Source organism: Arvicola amphibius, chromosome 6, assembly GCF_903992535.2.
Source record: "Arvicola amphibius chromosome 6, mArvAmp1.2, whole genome shotgun sequence".
Classification (NCBI taxonomy): Eukaryota; Metazoa; Chordata; class Mammalia; order Rodentia; family Cricetidae; genus Arvicola; species Arvicola amphibius.
In genome coordinates, this window is record NC_052052.2 from 138,648,034 (window position 1) to 138,673,685 (window position 25,652).

The 25,652-nt window shown below is 46.6% G+C and overlaps 1 protein-coding gene across 3 annotated transcripts in view; it reads left to right on the forward strand.

Annotated features, from left to right (window-relative positions):
• LOC119817452 (N-acetyllactosaminide beta-1,6-N-acetylglucosaminyl-transferase-like) overlaps positions 1-25,652 on the forward strand; it is a 91,076-nt gene that overhangs the window by 31,056 nt on the left and 34,368 nt on the right. The window contains exon 1 of one of the 3 annotated variants that reach the window (XM_038334682.1): positions 22,686-23,610. The exons of the other annotated variants lie outside the window; for them this stretch is intronic. Within the exon in view, the coding sequence (XP_038190610.1) occupies positions 22,686-23,610 (925 nt within the window). Of the gene's footprint in view, positions 1-22,685; positions 23,611-25,652 lie in introns of those variants that run through there. 3 annotated transcript variants of the gene reach the window in all.

A 25,652-nucleotide genomic window follows, 5' to 3' on the forward strand; every position in this document is an offset into this window, starting at 1 on the left:
ACACAATCTCATTCTGAGGATTCCTGGAAGCAGGGTCGCCATTTCGGACTGAGGTAGAAGATAAGAGCCAGTGACTGACTGTTTTGCTTTTCTGATCTTCAGGTTGAACCCCTATATCAGTCTCTGGGTTTTAATTAATCGTGCTACACCCATTTTCAAAATAGACTAACTAATTTAGTCCAGGAGAGAAAACCTTTGTGGCTGGAGGTCTGTAGTGTGGCTTGCTGGCTTCTACCTTCTCACAGCAAAGTAGAACCGTGAAGAAAGTGTGCAAGTTCACCCATTTCCAGCAACCAAATAAGAGGTTCAGCCAGAAAGAGTCCACTTGTTCCTGCAGAAGACACAGTGCCCGGAATACAGCACCTGGAGTAATCTGGGTGGCAGAGCTTGGAGCCTAGGGGCTCACACTGCCTGTTAGCTTCATGGACAATGCTCCGTTCTCTGCAGGAGCTGAGGGAGACAGCTCCTCAGCTGAGCAGCTCCCCGTGGAGGAGGCCAGGGCAGCCCATGCCAGTGGCCTGTCCACCCCAACTCTGCATGAGACACATTTCAGGATAATAGGTCACTTCCTAGGGTTCTGCCTTCTTTCTTTCTTGGACAGTTGGGAGTAGTGTGGTTTAGAGAGAAAGGGAATCCTGTTTGTTAGGTGTAGCATTCCCAAATTACTAGTGAATTCGATCACACACCGCTAAAAGTACTCTCCAGTCTTCAAACCAATGTAAAAGTCGAATCGTGCTTGGCTAGCCTTGGCATTTGACTGTGGAGCCATCTTGGTGGTTTATAGTTTGGGGCGTGTGTGTGATTCTCTACTCCCAGGTAGCTTTTAATCACATTAACTCTGCGTTCAGCATTGTCACCTTCTGAAGAGAAAGGCTGTCAGTGCCAGCCCTTGACGTGCAAGTACAAACAGTGTTATTTCTTCCTTCAGGGCCATCACCCGCTTCTCTCCTGAAGACTTCAGAGTATAAGCAGTAGTTTTAGGAAGAGGCTGCCCAAATGGATTCACTTCCCCAAAACGTTCCCAAGAGAAATATGACTGAGAGGCTGAGCTGTATCTGATATGGTGTCAGAAAACGAAGTATGAATCATTTAAGAGGCTGAGAAGAAAGGCTACTCTCAGAGGCAGCCCCGTGTCACATGACATCACACGGCTCTTGCTTCCTTTTTTTCCTGAGTTGTCTTTCTATGGGGAGAATGGCTTGTTTCTCAGTTTTTGTCATGGCAGTAGAAGTGGCGTCTGGCGGGGGAATGTGGCTTAGTGGTATGGCCCTTGTCTAGCCCATGCCATGCCCTGGGTTCCAACCCTAGCACAGAAAAACAAAAGAAAAAGTCAAAGCAAAAAAGGAAAAAAAAAAAAAAGTGTGACCGGAAGTTATCTATACTCTGTGAACTCACCCTCTTAAAAATTTGAGGAACTTGCCGGGCGGTGGTGGCGCACGCCTTTAATCCCAGCACTCGGGAGGCAGAGGCAGGCGGATCTCTGTGAGTTCGAGACCAGCCTGGTCTACAAGAGCTAGTTCCAGGACAGGCTCCAAAGCCACAGAGAAACCCTGTCTTGAAAAACCAAAAAAAAAAAAAAATTTGAGGAACTTGGGGTTATATAAAAATGAAATATGTAGATTAATTCCTGTACAAAAGAAGTATGAGGAAAAAGAAACCACAAGTACCAGAATAATCTCTCTGAAGACAATGAGAACACCCCAGGATGATGATGCATTCTTTCCAACTCTCTAAAAGACAAGAAAAATGGTCTAAGGCAGGGAAGAACAGCATGAGTCAGAATGAGAAAAGTGAAAGAATGGGGGCTAAAATTGCAATGCTACTTTAAGGTAAGAGAGCTAGGACTGTAGCTTGGTGGTAGGACCCTTGCCTGGCAAGCAAGGCCTTGGAAAAAAAAGATGGAGGGGGGAGGAGGAAGAAGGGGGGACAGGCAGGGAGGGATGGAGAGAGGGGCAGAAGAGGAGGAGGGGAAGAGGGAGAAGGAGGGAGGGTGATGGAAAGGAGGGGCAGAAGAGAATGGGGGGGTCTGAAAGGGGAGAAGAAAAAGCAGGGGAGAGGCTGGGGGGAGGTGGGGGCTGGGAAGAAGTGGGTGGAGGAGGAGGTGAAAGAGGAGGGAGGAGAAGATTATTGGGAGGAAGGGAGAGAGAGAGAGAGAGAGAGAGAGAGAGAGAGAGAGAGAGAGAGAGAGAGAGAGAGAGAGAGAGAGAGTCAGGTAACTGGGAAGATCACAAGAGAGGTCCAAGGGAGCCCCAGTCTCAGGCCTCCAGAAAGCCAGGGAGCAGGCCTGCCGTTCTGAAGTGGCTCTCTGAGCAGCATTCTCAGAGAAGGCCCAGTGGGACCCCAGGTTGCTCCGACACTAGGCAGCCTCGGGTGCTGAGGCACCAACTGCCTTGACACCCAGCGCTTGCTCCGTTCTCACTGTTGGAGGCCACCTTGAAAAGGGCTCTTTTTTCCCTAGCTCTTCTTGTTCTGACATATTTTTGTTTGCCTCCCCAAGAGAGAGCTCTAGAAGCAATGCAGCTCTGTGTGGCCATGGAGTGTTGTATGGTATTTTGTTGTGTTTGGGGTGTGTGTGTGTGTGTGTGTGTGTGTGTGTGTGTGTGTGTGTGAAATGGATCCCCATCTATGGAAGTGTTGGCTGGTCTAGCTTTTCCACAGCCTGCTGGGATAGCTAAGTTATCTTTTCTCCCTTTAGAACAGGCCAGATTCTAAAGAAAAGGTGAAGTTGTTTTGGTTTCTGCCCTTCTGTCCCCCTTCCCACCCCCAACAACAGCCTTGTTTGTTCTTGGGAGTCTTTGCTCATGAGCAAGCTGACCTTTCTCTGCCATGATTGTTTCCGTCCCTAACAATGTTTTCATTTGCTTCTTTTCCGTTTTCTGCCCATTTGTATATGTATTTATTTTCAGTGCTCCTTTGTCAAACAAAATGGTCTCCACCTTAGAAGAGACCACATGATCCCATTTCCTCCTCGTATTTTAAATTCTAAAAATAACATATTTCCTCCTTTGATTTATTTTGCCATTTTTAACTGTGACACATTCTTTGGGAGAGCGCGCTCACATTTTAGGTTGCGAGTGACAGGCACTCAGCTCAAAGTAGCTTAAACAAATCCCGGGGATCTGGCCTCCAAATCAAGGGTGAAACAAAGTGTCCGGTGTCTTCCTTACAAAGCCCTCTATCCAGAGGAGACCAGCCATCCCTATTTGTACAAATCCGAGTAGTGGGGGTGGGGTGGGGCAGGGCCTGGGAATTTAGTGCCTAGAACCAGACACGTCCTTGGGTAACATGGATGAGTCTGGTCTCCCTGTCTCTGGCTTGCTCTAACTTAGCTTCTCTTGGGCAGATTTTCTCCATGCAATGCCAAACAGGCCAGAAATCGCTCCAACTTTACTTGATCTGGGTGACTGGCTTTCCTGGGAGAAAGGGAAGATGGTTTCCTGACAGTTCTAGAACAGATCAAGGAGGCAGGGCCCTCACATGGGTACTGCCTGGTCCACATTTCCATCAAAGCCAGGCCACACTCAGCTGTTCATCTTGTCCTCACTTGGTGTTAGAGGGCAACCCCCTATGTGGCTTTAACCACCTGAGACGTTATAGCGTGGAAATCTATCTTCATGAAAAAGTAGTGAGTGACCCCTTCACCATATTGCTTGCCTGCAGAAAATATTTATTTTTAATATATATGATTTAAATTATTTCTTTGAGAATTTCAAACATGCATACAACAGTGTATTTGATCATAATTACCTCCACTCCTCCCCCTAAGTCCTCCCAGAGCCACTCCTTACCTCCCTACTTGCTCCCAATTGCATGACTTTTTTTTTTTTTTTTTAAATAACTTACAGTGTCCAATCTGTGCTTCCCAAATGCTTGCCATTGGGGTCAGTCTACTAGAACATGGTCAACCTATCATGAGCGACATCCTTAAAATTGACTCGCTCCCAAAAACTCATCACGTATCAATAACTCCTCTGTGAAGGATGGGGTCGGGTGAGCCCCTCCCTGATCCATGCAGGAAAGCGATTGGCTTGATCTTGTTCTGGTCTTGTTCAGTCAAGCATGGGTGCTGTCAGTTCATGAGTGTAGCTGTCGTGTCCCAGGGGCACTGTTCCTTTGAAGTCCATCTACCCCCACTGACTCTTATAATTTTTCCACGCTTCCTTCTACGATAGTCCCTGAGCTTAGGTGGGTGGGCGGATGATATAGAGTCTCATTGCAGCAGAGTACCCCACAGGCATTTATTCCCTGCGCCTACAACTTAACCAGCTGTAAGTTTCATCATTAGCCGCAATCCACTGCACAAAGAAACTTCTCTCATGAGGCCTGAAAGCCATACTTATCTATAAGAGAGTGTATATTTAGAGACTGGTTTGATGCTATGTCAGTTTAGCAAAGAAATAGCAGTGGGTTCACCCCTTGGGCCTGTGAGCTCCCCACGATGGGTTCCTAGCCAGATTTACAGTCCCAGGTGTGTTTCCTGGATGAGACTGTTGACAAGTCCCTCCCACTTCCCAGCAGCCTCCACAGCACCTTCTAATACTATGACAGAAGGAAGGAAGGAAGCTTCCATGGTCTCTCCGCATCCTGTGACTAAAGTGTGCCTTTTAGCAAGAGTCTTACCAATAAGCTCGGTAGGTAACTGAGAGCAAGGACAATTGCCTGTGTTACTCTGAGGGTCTCCAGCATACCCCTGACAACAGCCGGGAGGATGTAGCCCATACACTGGGTTTCTTATTTGGCAACCTAAATGGGAAGGGATGGGGAAGATAGGGCAGAGATGGAGGAGGTAGGAGGAGGTGTAACTAACACTAAGAATGTTTGAAAAAGCTACATGGAAACCTACTTTATAAGCTTCCTAAATACAAAACATACATATCTGTTCTCTCTCTTTCTCTCTCTCTCTCTCTCTCTCTCTCTCTCTCTCTCTCTCTCTCTCTCTCTCTCTCTCTCTCTCTCTCTCTCTTTCTCTCACATACATACACACACACGAGTTTAACTGGAGTTAGCCTGCACAGGGGATAATACTCCTCTCAGAAGCCATAGAAACCTTGGAATCACAGTGTGACTTCATTGTGTGTGGACACGCTTAGACTGCAAGAGGATTTCTTCTGCTTGATCTCCTTCAGTGCTGATGGTGAGCCCATGGGAGGAGGCCTGCTGTGCCCAGTGTACGGATGAGGAACTTAACATGATAATGTCTGACAGGGAAGGAGTGAAAAGGCCCGACTGTATTGGCCTGGGGCAAGTTGTGCAATGGTAGAGGTCTTGCTGGGGATGCTCAAGGCCCTGGGTTTGACCCCAGAAATAGACACACACACACACACACAATGATACATGTCTATGAAATATCAGTGACACTCATTTCGTTCTATGCTGCTGAAAAACATTTTTTAAAAAAGAATAACTTAACTGAATACAAATATTAAGTATTCCTTAAGAAGGAAGAACAAACAGAACCGTATAATAAACAGGGAAAAGCAAACAAAACATTATGTACTAATTTTAAATTAATTCTAGTTTTATTAATTCTTTATTTAGTTATTATAGTAACTCCAAGAGTCCAGATAATGAAAGGGCAAATTCATATTTATTAAACTGTGGAGTGGTTATATAACTGGGCCTACAAGCATTTTCCCCTTTCTTCCTAATGGTCCATTTTCTCGGATATCTTGGCTTTTTCGTGTGAGAGAGCCCAGAAAGGGGAAGGAAATGCACACTGACTGAGCATCGTCTCTGTTGAATCTTCACAGGAATCCTATTGGTGGGCAAATGGGAAGATGTCCTCTGGCCTATGAGTACCAGACATAGTGTGCTCCAAACGCTGGACGCACAGGAGCTCACACACATCTGGTATGCTGGCCACGCTCATAGATAAACTCATGCCCCTCCCTCTGCAGGTGCCAGAATTCTACCCCTGTAGACTGGGATGTCTCCCACTGCCTCTCACCCACACCGATGGAGATTTGGCTTTGTCTGGGATGCAGGCTTCCGAGACAGAGTACCAGGACAGAGTTCTGGCTCTTCCAGCCCCAGCCATGCAATCTGGCATCTGTAAAGTTTGCTTAGCAGATTTATTCCATGGGCTAAAAGCATACACCTTGTAGCCCCAGGTTTGAATCTGAGCTCTTCTATGTGCAAGATGTATGACCTTGGATAGGCTACCCAGCTTTTGTATCCTAGTTTCTCCGTCTGTCAAATATATGATGAGGCTTTAATCATTTAGACCAGTGCTTTCAATAGGGCTGATGTGTCACGGTGTGCGGTAACTGTAGTTCACGATGTGTATCTCACACCTGAAATGTCTGGAATCAGACATGTTTCAGATTTTAGAATTTTTTTTTTTTTTTTTTTTTTTTTTTTTTGGTTTTTCGAGACAGGGTTTCTCTGCAGCTTTTTTAGAGCCTGTCCTGGAACTAGCTCTTGTAGACCAGGCTGGCCTCGAACTCACAGAGATCCGCCTGCCTCTGCCTCCCGAGTGCTGGGATTAAAGGCGTGCGCCACCACCGCCCGGTCAGATTTTAGAAATTTTTAAATCCTTTAACAAATATAATGTATCTGAAAGGTGGAACTCAAGTCCAAACATGAAATTCACCTATGGTTTATATACATAGCTGTAAGGTGTGTATATAAAATTTCACATGGTATTTTTTAATAATTTGGTGCACAAATTTCCATGCTGGAATTCTCCACTTGTGCTGCCAATATTTAGAGTGCTTCAGATTTTAAAGTTTTGGACTAGGGGTGTGTAGTGGAGAACATAGTTTCATCTGCAGAGTGGTGATTCTGTCAATAGATGTGTAGGGAGCTGGGTGCCGACCTGGAGTTTAGTCATGCGTTTGACAGGTTCAGAAGAGAAAGGAAGAGGATAAAGTGTTTGAAGCTAAACAAGAGAATTAGAGAATTTGGTTAATGCTATGCTACATGAAAGGACCTTCTTCAGATCAGGTAGGTTACAAAATCCTCTTGGCAGGGATGGCATACCATATGCATCTCCAAATGAGAACCGGCCACGCACACTCTGGGAAGGAAGTCACAGGCAGAGAGAATAGGAGCCACGGAGATCCTGTGATAAGAGAACAGGCTGGGGCAGAGGGGTTAAGAAAAAGAGCTGCGGTGGAGGCAAAGCGGGCACAGCATGAACGCTATTGGCTCTTGCTCAAATGTTGTAGGGTGATAGATACAAACAGCATTCTCCCCAGGGAATAGCGGCAAATGCATCCAAAGTTGAGGGAGATGCTAGGCTGAGCACTAGGTACAGGCATCCAGTAAACTGCTTCTAGCCCCCAGCGCCCCAACCACCAGCACCCCAGGCACCAGCTGCCTCCCTATTCCTGCTGTCAAGCATCCTGTGAACCTCTCGTAAAATAATATGTCTTCTAAAGCTGACTCCATTCCAAAAATGATCTGAATTTCACTTTTCTTGTGGGTGAACGTATGTAGGCCACAGTACCAGTGTGGAGGTCAGAGGACAACTTACGGTCAATTCTGTCTTCCTCTTCCACTGTGGGTTCTGGACATCCGACTCAGGTCATCGTCTAGTGGGACAAGTGCCTTTGTCTGCTAAGCCATCTCACCTCTCCGAGCCACTTTGGCCTATCCTCCAGTGACCGATGACCTCGATAAAACTATTCCTGGTCATATGGTCACTTCTTTCCTTAGAAACTGCTACAGCGTGACATCCCAGCCTCTTTGCTGGGCCCGTGGTGCTCACTGCCACCTGGATTGGGGAGTTTCCAGCGCTTCCTTGAACTGGGCCCCAATCTCTTGAACATGTCAGCTCTACCGGCTACCTTGTGGCCCCAGCTGTGCCGTTTCCATGCCAGGATAGGATGTGCTGGGATGTTCGTCTAGTCTCACCCACACCTGATTGGCAGACGTTTTTCTCTTAAAAGACAGCCTAGAGTCGCACTGCCTGCAAAGCCTCTTCTCATGCTTGCTCTGGGCTCCCACACTTAGGCTGTCAGTCTGCCACTACTGTCTCGAATGTTCCTAGGTAGCAACTGTTCATGCCCGGCTTTCCCTTAGATAGACCACAACCACTAAGACACACACTGGCCATGCTTAGTACAGTCGTGGCTTACATTCATGCCATTTACATACACTCGACTGGATGCTGTTTGCTTTTTGACTTTTTTTTTTTTTTTTTTTTTACTTTTCCTGAAGATTGGCCCATTTGTTCCTGGGAGGAGAAAGGATTCCAGTCAGACCACCAGAGCCTGAATTTCTTGTAAACAATTTATTTTCCTCTGCTCTGAGCAGCCTGCAGCTGCTCTGAGCACGAGACACTGATGGCAGGGGGCGTGGGTTCTGATGAGTCTGCAGGTGAAAGATCCCGAGATCTGGGGCGTGGCCAGAGCACTATATAAGCTGCCCCTGAGCGCACTAAAGCGGGCATTCTTGGCTCAAGGATGTCCTGTGGCTCTGTCTGTCTCTGTCTGTGTATTTTTAAATTTTTAGCCTAGTTCCTGTAGCACGTAGCAAGTAGAGCACCGAACGTAACGGGTGTAGTTTCACACCAGTCAAGCAGAAGTGTGTGGGGGTCAGGGGCTCCATGCAGGAGAGTGCTTACAGGAACGTAGGAGCTGCATCAATGACTCCTAAAAACATGTCCCTGGATTTCCTCTACAACTCCAGAGACCTCATGTCTGAAGACCCTCTCCTATATCAGCCATTTACTGTTTCTGTAGCATCCTGGAGGGGCCTTGAGAGTTCTGTAAGTTTTACCCAGTGGTGGTGGTACTTGTCTTTAATCTCAGCACTTGGAAGAGACAGAGGCAAGCGTATCTCTGAGTTCAAGGTGAGCCTGGTCTAAAAGACCAGATTCCAGGATAGCCAGGGATACAGAGAGGAAAACAAAAAAGCTCCGTAAGTTTCTTATGGGTGTCATAAGCCTCGAAATCTCCCTCCTCTCTCCCGGAGAGAAGTTTCAATCCTGAGGAAACCCTACAGCATGTGTAGACACTTACGTAGATTTATTTCCTTATTCCTTGTATCTGAGTCTTCACTTTGTAATAATCCAGGCCAGCCTCAAGCTCATGTTCTACTTTTCCCAGTCCTCCAAGTGCTAGCATTATAGGTGTGTGCCCACACTCAGATTTTACATAAAGTTAAGTGGTGGGAATCATCCCAGCTTGGCCTCCATTGCCCCCCATGAGTCTGGGGTCCAGAGGGCGGCAAGGACTCTGCTTACCACTGCAGTGGTGTGATCCCGAGGCTGATGAATGTTAGAGCGCCGTGTACATCTGTGGCATAAGAGCCCCAGCGCTAGCCAGCTTCCCCATCTGTTGCTCATTAGGAGAAACAAGATTAAAGGGGAAATTGTCTGTGTTGGAATGATGGAAGGCCTGCATGTCATCTTAGCATGACACATTCCCAAGGGATTTTTTTCCAAAGGGACTGAGTGTTAACAACACCACTGTTTCCCAGTAAAACCGCCTTTGCTCCTGCCCCCTGTGAGGATCCATAAACTGCCCCGATGATTCTACTCGCTGACTGTATAGAGCAGCTAGCAGTTGCCAAAGCCAGGGAAAATTCATTCTCTTTTTTTCCATACAATTCAGCATTCTGTCCATCGTCCACAGTGCAACACGCAGACTCGTTCTTCTAGAGTTGTGTGGTGGTTGTTGCTTATTTTCTAGAAGCTGTTTCTACTTAATAAGATGGGATAAAATGCTAGGGAGAGATGGCTCAGCAGCTAGGAGCACTGGCTGCTCTCAGAACTGAGGTTCTGTTCCCAGTACCTATACGGAGGCTTCTGTTTGTGACTCCAGGGGATCCCATTTCCTCTTCTAGCCTCCTTGACAACCAGGCAGGCAGATGATGCACAGACATGCCTCAGGAAAACACCCATATACATAAAATAAAATTTAAGAAGTTGAAATCAGTCTACCAAAGAGAAGGACGGAAGTTGTCTTTGAATTAAGAATTTGTCGTAAATCTTTCAGCTCTAACTTCAAGATCATGACAGGGCTGTCACGCTGCCAAATGGGTCAGAGTTCATGGTTTTGCTAATCCCTCCTTGGGAAACTTTTACTGAAATTGATAATTTTGTCCTTTTTGTGTATTCTTGGTCACCAGTGTTTGAAATGACTCTGGGATACTAGCTGAGTTTAGCACAACCGTTCTCAGGGAAATTGGAATGAAGGAAATTGAGGCTTTGGGTGAACACATTCCTTAATTCTGTTCTGGGTTTCCCCTTTTGACCTCACTGTTTCTTATTTATATCTTGGCGATCTTGACATTGGCAGCAAATCCCTAAAACCGTGCATAGTTCACCTACCCCTCCCCTGTATTTCTCTTTGCTTTTGGGGTGCCTGTTTCCAATCTCCTACTCATTCTTACTTGGCAGATCCTCCCTTCCATCTGCCTCCCCCCTCCCACCACCATTATTCCCAGTAGCCAACTTCCCTGGCCAGAACTCGCTGCCCCCTGCCTCCCATCGAACAGCACGTTCTGTGCATCCCCGTGAAAGATATCTAGTGAGTTCTGGGTTCTCGTCATTACCACCCTTACCTCAGGCCCTTCAGTCCTCATAAGCTGACTGCCTTCTAACCCATCCAGATGATCTCTGGCCTGTGTGCCCCTTCAAAATCATCTAACGCTCTGGACACATATCCATCAAGGCATAGCTCTGGCAAAGATGTCTGTCGAATCTAAGACTTTCTGTAAGTTGTCACAGTTTATTGAGTCACATGGGTAGTCTGGACTCTGAGAGAGAAGCCCCAGCACCCCAGAAGCTCGGTCTGTTCATTATATACAGTTGAACAGGGATGTGGGGTTATTATACAGCCAAACAAAAAGCCAGGGTAATTAATCAAGCTAAACAAGGAGGTAGGGTTATTATACACAGCTGAACTAGGAGGCAGGTTTAGGTAATCTTGGCAGAAACAGTCTCTGTAAGGAAGCAGTGTTCCATAAACATCCTGTAAAACTCTGTGCTACTACGTGTACTACGGTACTGTGCCTGTAGCCTGCCCTATGGGACCATTTGCGAGCAAGGCAAGCAACTAGAGATTGAAACACACAAATACACAGAGATATGGGTCATCCTTGAATTCCCCAAGAATGCCCCCTTTATTGTGTTCCAGGGCAGCTTATATGGGGATCCTTAACTGATAGCCACGCCCCCAGCCAAACCCACCAGAAACCACTCCCCTGCCATCAGGAACTCCTTAGGATCTGGTGTTCAGAGCAGCTACAGAGGAGAGCAAGTTGTTTACTGGAAATTCAGGGTCTGGGGTTCCACAGTCCACCAACATATCCAAGGAGAGAAAGGTAGGAATTTTCTGCACACACTATCAATGTTTGTGTTCAGACCTTTGGAAGTCTTTGGCACTCCTCTGAGCCTCATCCAGGGAAGGTTTTGACCCTCCTGTGGGGCTGAGGCATTAGTCCCTGACTTGGCTGTATCCATGTCAAACCCTTCCTTCTCCAAGTTGCCTTGATCATGGTGTTTTATCCCAGCAACATGAAAGTAGCAAATACAGCATGCTTACCTACAAAGCCATGCTGTGCATTGAGGAAGCAAAAATGAGCAGTCAAGCTGGGTGTGGTGATGCACACCTTTAGTCCTAGCACCTGGGAGGCAGAGGCAGCCGGATCTCTGTGAGTTCAAGGCTAGCGTGGTCTACAGAGTGAGTTCCAGGACAGCTAAAGACACACAGAGAAACCCTGTCTTGAAAAACAAAAACAAAGCAGCCAATGGCAAATCAAATCAAAGAATACATTTGCGTAGTGACATTTCAATTGTATTTTAATAAATAAATAAAGCTTGCCTGGGGATCGGGAAAGTAAACCAGCCACACTGGTCAGCCTTACAGCCATATTGAAAAGATCACAGTTTAACTGTGAAGATGGGGAGGATACAACACGGTTCTTTCTCAAGGAAGCCAGAGACTCAGGTTGGCTTAATAGGTTTAGCTCTGTGCCAAGGTCAGCCTGCCCCTTCTCTGGATGCTTCCTGTTTGACCTCAGTAGCCATCTTTTCTGCGCCCCAATCCTTGCATAGCTCCGTCTTCACTGAGTTGTACTGTAGTCAAGTCTGAGTTCTGTCTCCATCTCGGGGTTCTGTAGAAAGGAGACCTCTGCCTCGAACTCCAGCTCTTCTCAGGCTTCCCACATAGAAACTGCCTTCCCCAGACCCTGCGGTGCCAGGAAAGGCTGACCGCTCCCTGTTTTCCTTTTTGATTCTCCCACACAGTTGGTGTGCACGAGCTAGCTGCCCTCTCCCCCACTTCAGAGCCCTTTTGTTTCTCTATTATCTTACAACTTTTGGACTTCTCCTGGCAACCCCTCGACGTAAACCAAGTCTCCCATTGCAACTTCCCTATAAGAACAGCCCTCCTCTTCATGACTAGTGTTGGCATTTCAAGCCAAAGGGAGCCATAGAGTACATTTTATTCCAAACTTAATGCACAAATTTGGAAATTATGAGCCAGAGAGATGAAATGACTGTTGATTGGCCTGCCCTTTGAAATGGTTTATGAGCCTCTTGTCACCTCCTGATCATCTTAGAATAAACATTCTCATTCATAAAATCACCCCCCCCTTTCAATTAATGCCACACAACATATTCACATGTAGTGGGGGGGGAAAGGGGATAGAGATGGTATCATTTGTGATAATTATCTTTTTACGTTTCCCCATCATTTGTGACTAAAACCTCATGTCTGCAAGGGGACTGGGGAATTCGTAGTAAGCTTGGTTCAGATGCAGTCTTCTGGGTTCACTGAGAACCCATCTTGGGAATGTTCTGCCCCCGTGCCTCTCTAGGAAGAAATGTGAAGAAGGTCACATAGACTTTTGTGTGCTGTAGACACAGCCTTGCCAAGTGGTTCTTCCCTCAGTCTTGCCAGTGGTTTGAGGTTCTGTTTCCCTTTCATTCTGATCAATTAGTGACTATTCTACAATCAGTTGTACCTTTCCTGCAATGATTCTCAATCTGGGCATGGACTGAGACCGGACACGGGGGACAAGGATGGGACGATGATGGGACACCAGCTCTTTCTGGTTTGCCTAGGACTTACTAGGTTTTAACACTGAGCACGGCATGTTCTGGGAACTCCCTCAGTCCTGGACAAACAGGGACACCTGGTCACCCTGAGATTTCTTGCCTCCACTCTCACTCATCCTTCTTTCCCCAAGGCATGGCAGAATCAAGAATTAAAGACTGAGGATCTAGCCTAGCTGCTAGAGTGCTTGTCTAACATTTGAGACACGCTGGGGTTGATCCCAATGCTGTATAAACTGGTGTGGTGGCAGACAGATGCAATCCCAGGTCTCAGCAGGTAAAGACCAGGGATCAGAAGTTCAAGGTCATCCTCAGTAATATTGTTTCAGGCCAGACCAGAATCTGTACCTCAAATATCTCTCTTCTCTTCACGGATGCCTCTTGCGATAACTTCTCAGCACTAGGATGGCTGTTGAGAACAACTCTCTCATGTAGCTCAGCAACTCCTGTCAGTACAGATAGGCAAGCTTCCAGACCCTTTAAGAACACATTGTGACAGAATAAGCAAATGGTGCTGAATACACAGTTTCACTGTCTTAGGAAAAGCAAGATTATAGATTAGTTAAGTTCATTTCAAACAGTAGTGACTTCAAATATAGCAACGTTGAAGCTGGAGTAAGTGCTCATTTTTACGAGAGGGGAGGAGGGAGGGAGAGGGGGACAAAGAGGGTGAGGGAGGGAGAGGGTGAGGGAGGGAGAGGGGGAGGGGAGGGTGAGAGAGAGAGAGAGAGAGAGAGAGAGAGAGAGAGAGAGAGAGAGAGGAATTGTGACTAAAAAAATCAAATGTCTATGTCTCCTGGACCAGCACTTTGAAACTAAAGCCAGTTTATCTAGGGGGAGCAGCAGATGCAGAATTTGGTACTGCTGGACATATCTTGCTGGCAGGCTTGTGTCAGCTATAATTCCCAAGGGAGTAGAAGAAATACCTGAATTTGGTGATTTGCCCAAGAACTCTGTCCTAATTAACAAACTGTCCAAACTCAAGCAAATGTCGTCAGGCTCTATTGAAAGAGTAGATTGGGTAAGCTAGAAACAAATTAAAAATTTCATAGGGTTATTGAAATTAGCAGCTGGCGTAAATGGCTCCCTTGTTTTGTTTCCATTTATTTGAAAACGTCCAGACAATGAGATCTTGATGGTACAGACTCCTGGCTGCGGCTGTGTTGTAAAATGTCTGGTCTCCCGGTCTGGTTGGAGCTTGGTGGAGACTTCATGCTTAGCTTGTGGGAGTTGGAGATTCTGTTCCCAGCACCAGTACTGTAAGACAAACAAACAACAAACCCAATTAACCAAACCCCCGTGCATCTGGAAACCAGTTGGAAGTAGTTGGTGTGAGATGGGACCTCAAGAACATGAAGATTTGGACCCGGAGTGCCGAGACTTGCCTTGGGAATTTGCAGCTCTCCCCTTCCCCACAAAGGAGACATCGGAAATCCGATAAAGGTTGTTTTAAAAGACAAATAGTTACTTAGGCTGTTCTTTGACGTGGAACCAAATAGCCACATATAAAATGTAGGGTTGAGGTTTCCTGTTTGCTGCTGGGTTTGGTTTTTGCTTAGGGAGCCTTACAGCTGACAAAGGGAACAAACGCTGCTACCCAGAGGGGCTGGCTAAGGAAGCAGAAAAGTGTGGCAGAGAGAATAAACGAGGCAGGTGGGAATGGCAGAGGGAGACACAGGTGGCTTTTTAGACAGATGCCATCGCTGTTCTCCTAGACTTTTTCTTTCTAACTGGCAGCCTTAGCTGATCATGAAGGCACACACCACCTGTGATCCCAGCACATGCTGGTGGGACGGGCCAGGCAAGAGAATCAGGAGTTCAAGAACAGTCTAGGCTACATGAGATCCTATCTCAAAAAAATAACACTGCCTCAATTATATTTAATAATAGAGAAACTCGGGCACATTGAGGGCAACAAATGCTCTCAGGGTGCACAATTGAGCCACCACACTGTGCTGTACTTGCCTAGTTCAATCTTGTAATAAGCCTGTAAGACACTCTGAGCTCTTATTTTTAATATTCATATGTATTTGTATTTGCTTGCATATGTGCCTGGGTACCATATGCATGGCTGGTCCCTTCGGATGCCAGAAGAGGGTGCTAGATCCCTTGGGTCTGGAGTTACCAGTAGTTGTGGGTTGCCATGTGGGTGCTGGGAATAGAATCTGGGTTCTTTGGAAGAGCCGTTAGTGTTCTTAGCTATGGAGCCATCTCTCCATCTCCATCCAGCTGTGTTTTAATGTCTCCATTTTATAGAAGAAGAAGAAAGGAAACAGAGGCATACAGGAACATCCACCATAAATGACAGCATCAGTCTGCCCAGTCATGTCTAGAGCTAGCCAAACCAACTTGTCCACTCTTGATTCTTCGGTCGTCCTCTTAGGAATGGGTAGCACCAGGGTATGTGTGCCAGTGCTTTTGTGCACACTGGCCCATTTCATCTCCGCGACCTTGGAGCTTCTGCTATCTGCATCCTACAGATGAGGAAGTTGTGGTTAAGAGCGTCGGTTACTTGTCAAAACTCTTCCTAAGCCCAGCACTGCACCCTGACAAACAGGGTAGGTAAAGGGGCATCCCTGTTTGTTTGAGGATGATCAAGGTTCCCATCACCCCTTACTTCTTCCTGGGCAAACATGCAGATGGCAGTAGCCAGGCGGTGGTGGTGCACGCCTTTAATCCCAGCACTCGGGAGGCAGAGGCAGGCGGATCTCTGTGAGTTCGAGGCCAGCCTGGTCTACAAGAGTTAGTTCCAGGACAGGCACCAAAAACTACAGAGAAACCCTGTCTCAAAAATAAAATAAAAAAATTTAGGGCAGAAATCAGCCTGAGAGCGTCTGTGGCCTTACCCTGGCCTGTTCTGGTATTGTCCACTATTTCCTCCTCCTCCTTCCCGTTTTTTTGCTTTGGTTTGCTTGTTTCAGGACAAGGCTTCTCTGTGTACCCCTGTCTTAGAGCTCACTATGTAGACCAGGCTGGCCTTATAGAGAACGGCCTGCCTCTGCTCCTGAGTGCTGGGACTAAAGACATGTGCCACCACGCCTAGCTTCAGTTTTTTTCTGTTTAAGATTCTTTTTAATTTTTTTATATTATGTGTATGAGTGTTTTGTTTGCATGTATGCCTCTGCACCATTGTGTTGTGTGTCTGATATCTGTGGGGAACAGAAGAGGGTATTAGATTATCTAGAACTGGGGTTACGGTTGTGAGCTGCCATGTGCTTGCTGGGAATAGAACCCAGATCTTCTTTCTGCGACCATACCCCTTGTTCTTAGCTGCTGAGCTATCTCTCCAGTCCTGGTTTGATTTTCTGCAGACCTGCCTCTGCCTCCCCAGTGCTGGGATCAAACTTGTGTGCCACCACTGCCAGCCTGGTTTGATTTTCAGCCAGTTGAGAGCAGCATCAAAGAACAGACTGCTTCCTGAAGAGTTATGTTGCTTTCCGATTTCAGTGATTGTGGAAACGTCACTGGACAATGTAGTCACACTTGTGCTGCAGCAGCCATGTGGAGCAACAGCAAGAGAATGAATGAAGGAGCTAACCACAGGCTTAAAATAGCCACTACCCGGCCCTTTCAGAGAAGGTATTATGATAAACATATTTGCCTGGAATTTTTTGAAGGAAAAAGTTGGATCATGATCGTGAGTTTTCTAGACAACACAAGCCTACTCTGTTAAGCACAAAATGATTAGTTCAAACATATTGTTGGGCTGATGGGCAGCTCAGCAGCAGAGTGTTTCCCTAGTGTGCTGGAGTCAATGCTCAGCACTACACACACACACACACAGACACACACAATGATTAGGTAGCTTTCAAAAGTGTGGGACTTTTGTTGTTTAAGAAACAGGCTTAACTCACTTGGTTTTTTTTCTTGTATAAAACACTATAGGGTTGCTAGGGATGTGGCTCAGTTGATAGAGTGCTTGCCCAGGCATGGTTGGCTCCTGCCTGGAATCCCAGCCTTTAGAAGATATAAGCAAAAGGGCCACATAGTGAGTTCAAGACCAGCCTGGGATACAGGAGAACAAAAGCAACAGCAGCAACAAAATGGATGTGGGTCCTGTATCCCATGCAGGGAGGCTCTGGCACAGGTTTTCAGAAGATGATCCATGAGTTCCTGATAGGGAGGGTTGATGAACACGGTATGGAGTTTCCAGAGGTCAGAGGTCTAGGAGATAGCATCAGAAGTGGCCTCAGTGAAGTCACCCAGGTGTCAGTGCAGCCACTGTTGAGGTGGAGCAGTCACTATAACCAGCATCAGCTTCTTGGACACAGAAGGGGAGGAGGAGAAGCAGTGCAGAAGTCTGTCCCGTCACAGGATGGCATGGACATGACAATCTTGTCATTTTAGCAGCCTGTCTACACAGGATCAGAGGGGATCTTTGTCAAGGTGGAGCAGTTAACACCAAGGCCATCGTGACCACTTTAGTTTCCAATGGTGACAAAAATCTTTGGTTGTTGTTTTGAGTCAAGTTCTCTCTGTGTAACAGTCCTAGTTGTCCTGGAACTAGCTCTTGTACACCAGGCTGACCTTGAACTCACAGAGATTCACCTGCCTCTGCCTTCCTTGTGCTGGAATTAAAGGCGTGCGCCACCACCTCCCTGCAGGTGACAAAATCTCGAACCTAGTCTAATGGCTAGTATGAGTCTTATATACCAGCCTGATCTTCAAAGCCTCACCCTTGAGGGTTGTCTGCAGGAAAAAGCCATCATTTCTGGACTCTTTGATGGGCAGAGGGAAAAGACTGACCTTTCCCAGGGACTTGTTCTTTATACTCTGGACTCAGCATCCCAGCTTGGTGACGGAGGCCATTGCCTGTCTTCACCCCTGCCTTCATGACCCCTGTGGTCTGGTCCCAGGCTGCCACACAGTCCTAGGAAGCCATCATGGTCCCCTGGGGCCACTGCTGAAGCCTCTGTGATCTTTCAAGCCTGGGTCCCTGGAGCATCTGCCGTTTGCTGTTTTCTTAGCGAAGAGGAAAGCAGCTTTTTCAAACAAAATGAACAGACTGTGAGTCTGTTAGTTTGTATTTCTATTTAGCCTTTGTGCTCTGCTGCTTTTCAGAGGAACAGCTGGCGTTGATCTAGACTTGCTGACATCGAGCTTCTTGGTCTTCAAGTCCTTTCACAGCGAAGAATTTACCTCGTTTTGTAAAGACTCGAGATGTTAGTCTTACACAGTAACAAGGCAGTCATGGAAAGGAGGCGTGGAGGTAGCAGACAATCGTAGTCTTGGGCCTCAGGAGGCTGACACAGGAGGATTGCTGAGAGTCTGAGAACAGCCTGGGTTACCTGAGTGAATTCAAAGCCAGTGTTGGCTACAGAAACAGAGCCTAAGTAAAAAGAAGGGTTCTGAGCGCTACCATGATGACTATTTGGAATCTAAATGACTTCACGAGATTTTGAACTTGAACCTGGTTCATTCTTTTTTTTTTGTGCAAATTTTTATTTATTCTTTTCTCATATATTACATCTGACCACATTTTCCCCAAAAGAAACATTTTATTTACTTGGAAAGCTGCATGAATGTAAAACAGGGCCTGAAAACTGAAAAACATAATGTCATGTTCTTTTTTAAATGATCCTTCTTTTTGACTTTTCCTTTTCAGTGTCAAATTGACAGGTCTGCTTTAGTACCTGGTTCATTCTTGAACCATCGCCTGTTGCTCACAATAGGGTGCCTCTGTTTGTTGTTCCCACATCCCTACTTGACTTTAAGAAAGTTTGTTATGATGGTATGTGAACAAAGAGTGAAAAAAGGCCAGAGTCCAAAGGGACCAATACTGCCCCTGAGTTTTGATGTTAAATGGGAAGTGGTAAAAGGGTTATTCTGAGTACCACATACAATTGTGTGTGTGTGTGTGTATGAGTGTGTATATACTTTGATTTTAAAATCTGTTAATTATTTGATAGCAATTTAAAAACTGTGAACTGTTCTGATGAAAGTCAAACTATTCTCATGTTTTGGAACATCAGAAGAGCTGGCAGCACCAGGTCTCTGACTCAGTATGGCGTTAGTTGCTAGCATGGCAAGGGAGGTGCTTGCTTTGGGAGGGAAGGAGTACAGGTTCTCATTCCCTCCCCACCACCCTTCCCTCTTCCGATGTCCACACACCTTAGCCAGGTGCTAACTGCATCTGTCAGCTCAGCCTTCCTGCTTCCCCCAGCAGCAGGCTCTCATATCCTCCTGCACAGGAGAGCACAAGGCCTGCCCACACTTCTGATCATTGTATTGGTTGCTGGAGGATTTTCTGCTTGCTTTTTTTACCTCCTTTTGGGCCGAAGAATTAGAAGTTTCTGGACAGACACAATAGAAGCCTTCCATGCAGGACAGGATGTAGTAATCTTGCTGGAGTCTGGAGGACTCAATCAAACCATTCCTTTTGGAGCGCCCACGAATGAGCGAGGGCATGCAGGATTCAACCTGTGCCTGGGTACAGGTTGTGTGGTGTGGCACAGGAGGGTAGCCACGATCAAAAATTAATTCTGCCTTTCACAGTAACCAGCACAGGAAGACAGAGGGCTCCTAATAGAGAAATAATAGTAAATTGAGCAATGAAAGTGAAACTCTGATATGACCCTAGAATGATGCAGGAATGTGCTAAATACTGTGCCCTACAGATGCAAATCTTATGTCAGTCAATAAATAAATCAGCATCACCTTGGTTCCATAGCCAAGAATCACACCTAGAGTTCTAACTGTGTTCTGCTTCTGTTAACTCTTCAGTGTTAATGAGAAGTCAGTCGTTGCAGGGAGGACGGTCCTTTGTCAGTCTCCCTGATTGCTCAGTTCTTTGCTGGTGTGTGGGTCTAACTCTGTGTGTTGTTAGTTGTCTTTCTGTCTCTTTTGTGACCATAAACGTTATCCTGAGCCACAGAGAGGCAGGATACAAAATGTTCACTTGAGGACAGTTTTTAGTAGTGATATCCAAGTGGCGTGAACAGAGCAGAAATAACGCCCGCGATGGAAGTTAATCGCTCAGCTCTCCATAGCTCAGCTCTTCATAGAAGAAAAATGCCTGCTCGGTTACCACAGAGACCAAGCCAAACAAACCTACTGCTGAGGCTAGTCAAGAAAAAGGCACGGCAGCTTCCTCCCAGCCCATTCATCAGAGCCAGGGCCAATGTGCCAGCACTAACTACAGAAGTGCTTGGTGAGGTATGACTTTGGTAAACTACAGAAATGGTGAGGTATGGTTTTGGTGGTGGTGGTGGTGACCCTATACCATGCCTTTAAACCATAAATCATGTGCCAACATCCCAGCCTCCCACTCTTCCTGCACCCCGCTCCCATCTCCCAAGTATAATCTGCTTGATGATAAATTCTTGAATTCACTTTACTTTGGCATCCATCCGTACTCCCTTTGTAAGATCAGTTTGGAACAAAGGGAAGGGGCAAAATTAGAACCTCTAATTTCCCCTCTGCCATTAGCCACTGCCCAGCCAAGGATATATTTTGCATAAATGAATAAAGCCCATCAAAATGGTCTATTTGGGTGTTCCCTTTATATAGCATTCTCTCTCTCCCTGTCTCTGTCTTTCTCTGTCTCTCTTTTTCTCTCTCTCTCTCTCTCTCTCTCTCTCTCTCTCTCTCTCTCTCTCTCTGTGATTATTTTTTTCTTGAGCCTAATGGGGGGGGTGAATGATAAAGGAAGAAAAAGGGTTTTGTTTAGTTGTTTTTGTGTGTGTGTGTGTGTGTGTGTGTTTGCTTGAAACAGGCTTTCTCTATGTAACTCCAACTGTCCTGGAACTTCCTATATAAACCAGACTGACCTCAAACTCCCAGAGATCTACCTCCTTTGTCTCCCAAGTGCTGGGATTAAAGGACTGCACCACCACACCCAGTCTGATTGCTTTGCTGAGACACAATCTCATTTGGAGCCTGAGCTAGCCTAGAGCTCGAAATTTGCAATCTTCCTGTCTCAGCCTATCAAATGCTGAGGTTATAGGGATTAAACTGCCACACCCTGTTCAAACTGTGAATTTGGAGGATTAATTAACCCACTTAAAAGCTTTAAGGTAAACCAGGTAGTAGTGGCACACGTCTTTAATCCCAGCACTCAGGAGGCAGAGACAGGCAGATTTCTGAGAGTTCGAGGCCAGTCTGATCTAAAAAACGAGTTCTAGTACTGGTTCCAAGGCTACACAGAGAAACCCTGTCTTGAAACGCCCCACCTCCCACTCCCCCCAAAATGCTATAAGGTAAAAATTTTCTTTTATATTATTAGACACAGAAATCAAAATATCAGTTCATTAGTAGGATCAGAAGTATAGGCTACTTTTCAAAAGAGGAAAAAGTAACCAAAGGCAACACTTTCTGAATCCACACTCAGAAAGGAGCCTGCTTCCACCTGGAGTATGAGCAGGAGGAGTCTCACTTAATCAAAGGGATCTGCAGTGTGGCACTTGTGCCATTGCATAGAGGTAGGGCCTGGTGCTTGCAGAGGCCAGGAACGTCTCCCTGGAGCAGGTGCCAGTGTCTCCCAGCTTCGTCATAGGACCAGCCTGGGTCCCCCAAGCACTCACATTCCCTGTGAGCTGGCAGGCCACACCAGGGTGCGCAGGTAAACTAAAAGAATTCCGAGCCTTGCAACCAGACCTGCTCTTCCTGGTTTCCCTGAGTCACAATGACTGAGACTTCCAGGAATTTTACAACAGCCCAGAGCATTTGTTCTTTCTTCAGAGTCCAGGAAGGGCGAGAGTAGGGTGGGCGGGACAGAGACTAGAGAATCCCGGGAGGTTTAGGAAATGACCACAAATGCGGCGGTACCCCGCTGTTAAAGGAGACTGGGTGGCTAGGTGCTCGGACATCGCCAATAATACGGTGTTGACAGTGCGAGACATCCGAAGCTCATTGTGAAACAGAAACCAATGGCTATCACATTTCGCCACACTGTCATCAGCTCAGACCCTCTGATATGAGAAGTCACCTTCAAATCGCGTCCCGTCCCGCGGTTTGATTCTTGGTTCCCTGTTCTAGTCGTCAGAGTAAGCTTAACACAGGCAATGATTTAATCCAGCAGGGCTCACCACAAAGTTTTTCTTTCTTTCTTACTGCTGATTATCTATTTAGGCGTGTTGCAAAGCCCCTTTTCCTTATCTCTGCCTCTGCCCAGGGGCAGAGATAACCCTGAAATGAAAAAAATAAACTAGAAAGAAGAGAAACAAACACCTAGGAGCCATTGCCCTAAGGCTGGCCAGAAAACAGAGCCACTTCTTCTGGAAGGCTGGGGGTGTGCAAGAATAAAGAGCAGTTTAGAAGGTAGGAGGGGAGGTGGGTGGGGTTGATGCTTGAGAAAGTCGGTTCCTGGTCCCAGCACTCGGTTCCAGAACGCAGTTTACTTGGAGGCACCTCTTGCTTTTCCTTTGCCAACGAAAAGGCTTCTCGGAGGCTGGGCGGGGCTGGGCTCCTCCTGGCGTGGATTTGGCAGCTAGGGGCTTCTGGCTTGGGCTGCTAGCGCTCTGTGGGAAAGCTGCGCATCTCCAGCCCATCCCGGAGGATGGACCAGACTTAGCACTGGAGACCTGCGCCTTGAGAACTGGGGAGCGCGAGCCCGCAACTCTGCGGGAGAAGCCAGCGAATCTGGGGGAACCAAGTCCGCCTCTGGCTCCTAGGCTTTCAGAACTGTGAGCGCTTCTCAGTCTCCGGAGATAATTCTTCCCGCCTGGAACTGAAAATAATGAACCTATGGATGAGTTGCGTTTTCGCTTTCACTGCGCTCAGCGTGGTGATTTTTGTGGTCTTTTATCACAGCCAGCTAAACCCTTACAGCCTCTACCAGCCGCTCAACAGCTCCAGCGAAAAGACGTCTGTCATCGCCTGTGATTACGGTCTACGAAATAATACGTTCTCCATGTGGGGGAATACATTGCCACATCCTTTGGGAAGAAGAATCTCTTGCCAACTGTACCGGACTGAGAGCCACTATATCACCAGACCCCTGTCGGAAGAAGAGGCTGCCTTCCCCCTGGCCTACGCCATGGTGATCCACAAAGACTTCAACACCTTTGAAAGGCTCTTCAGGGCCATTTACACGCCCCAGAATGTATACTGCGTGCACGTGGATGAGAAAGCCCCCGGGAAGTTTAAAAAAGCGGTGTGGCAGTTACTCGAGTGCTTCCCGAACGCTTTTCTGGCTTCTAAGACTAAGAAGGTGGTCTATGGTGGCTTCTCCCGGCTCCAGGCAGACCTGAACTGCATGGAAGATCTGTTGGCCTCCAAGGTCTCCTGGAAATACGTCCTCAACACCTGCGGGCAGGACTTCCCCCTGAAAACCAACAAGGAAATAATTCTCCATCTGAAAAGATTTAAGGGGAAAAACATCACCCCAGGGGTGCTACCTCCAGAGCACGCAATTGTACGGACTAAGTATGTCTTCCAAGAACATACAGGCAAGGGCGGATATTTTATGAGAAAAACAAACACTTTGAAAACTCCACCTCCTCACCAGCTGACCATATACTTTGGCACGGCCTATGTGGCCCTCACCAGAGACTTTGTCAGCTTTATCATGAATGATCAAAGGGCCCTTGATCTCTTAGAGTGGTCTAAAGATACCTATAGCCCTGATGAGCATTTCTGGGTGACACTCAATAGGATTCCAGGTCAGTGCCCAATTGTCATTGACAATTCATCTTAAAATTTTATATCTACTCTTTATTTTTAGATTGTAAGTGTGTGTGTGTGTGTGTGTGTGTGTGTGTGTGGTCAGGACAGCTCGAGGGGGGTCATTCTCTTCTTCCACCACACCGGCAGCAGGGATTGAACCCAGGCATAAGGCTGGGTGGCAAGTGCCTTTACCTGCCCATCCATCTCGATGGCCCCTTTGATACCTCTTACTTACTGAGTTATAAGAACGCATTCACTAAAGTTACTTAAAAGAATTTTTTTTAAGTTCTTGAAAATGATGAGTTTGGTTGCGTTTACGGACTGTTTTGTGCTGGTTCTGTGGTCTTATAAATATCCAAGAAGCTGTGATCTAAGGGATACCTCAGCAACTGGCAACACTGTGGTTCTACCTTCTATTGTGTACTGGATGCGAGTTGGGGTTTCACCCCATCTTTAGAGTTTACACTGGTCATAGTCCATCATAAGGACTGAAGTCTCAAGTGCTGGGAGATGGGTTTCTAAGTCAGCGTTCTAGAACACGTGAGGGTGGAACAGGCTGTGTTTCTATCTGAAGGAAGTCACTGAGTAAATTTCATGCAAGGTTGTGGGCGGGGCTGTTTCTACACATTGGGACATCTGTTTGGATGTTCACAAAGCTTTGCTCTGATTCTCTCTGGTGCCCAGGTCTCAATTAGTCTCTGCTGAACAAACCCAGCCTGATGTTTCGTCGTTGCCTAGAGGAGTGGGTAACGGACACGGGGAGTGTGGCTGGAGTGAGTCCATACAGAATTCTCAACTTTCAGCCCCCAATGTTCTTTTTACTAGCCATTCCTGTTTACAGCCTTGTGCCTTCACCCACAGGAAGTCTTTTTGATGGTTTATGGTGATTTGGAAACGGAGCCAAGGTATGCCAGGCAGCTGTCAGCCGATGACAGTAACAAACTCCTCCTTTGATTCAGACCTGGGCTGCTTTTCAAAATTGCTGCCCATAAGTCGTGTGAGCTACAGGGGAGTGTCCCAGCATGCTGGTTTCCAGTATTGCACCAGATGACTGGAGGGTGTCCGTTCTAGGTAAAGATGGCCATATATCTGCCATTTTAAAAATAGTTCCTGGCTTTCTGAGTTGCAGCCTTATCTTTGGCATATTTTCGGGTGCTGTTGGAAGCAACCTTCATACTAGACTCAAGGCAGTTATACATATTTAGGTCTCTCATAATTCAGCATTCCTAATGGCTGAACTAGAAGGGTAGTCCCAGAATTTTCTGGGACTGTTCCTTAGAGGCAGAAAGTGAAAAAGAGAAGAAGCCAGGTGGCTAGGGACAGACACATAGGCTGTCCTGTAAGAGTTTATTTCAGAGACGCCAGGTTTTCAGTTCACAGAGATTCCCAGAATGATGCAACAACCATTAGGGTGCATTAGTAACTCTATTCTATCCATTTCTTTTTTTTAATGTTTTATTTTGACATTATTGTATTCATGCTTACAATGTATGAGTGTGGGCCCACGTGTGGAAGTCAAAGGGTTTTGGAGTTCTTTCCAGGGATTATACTCAGATCGTGATACCCCTATACTTGCTGAGCTGTCTTGCTAGTCTGACCGATTTCTGTTTAAAACACATGTAAATATTCCACACGTGGCAAGTGGTATTCTCTTTGTCGATACAGTGTGTACCAGATGTTAGGTCCACTTTCGCTATCCCCGTGTGGGGTTGAGTGGAGCCTTAGTTTAGAGGAGTGCTTGTGCTTATGTGGGTCACACAGTTGGCCCCAGATCAAGCTGGGGTCTTGTAGCCCGAAGCTTCAGCTATTTCTGCTGCAGCGGGAAAAGATGGAATAATCATTTCTTCTTCCCTGCATATCAGAAATGTCCTACCAGAAAGGACAAGGATCAGGGAAAACAAGATTCACAAAGACGTGTGCGTGCGTGCGTGCGTGCGTGCATGCATGCATGTGTGTGTGTGTGTGTGTGTGGGTGTGTGTTGGAAAGCAAACACATGAATCATTTTTGGTCCACTTTGTTACCCAGAGTCATAAGGTA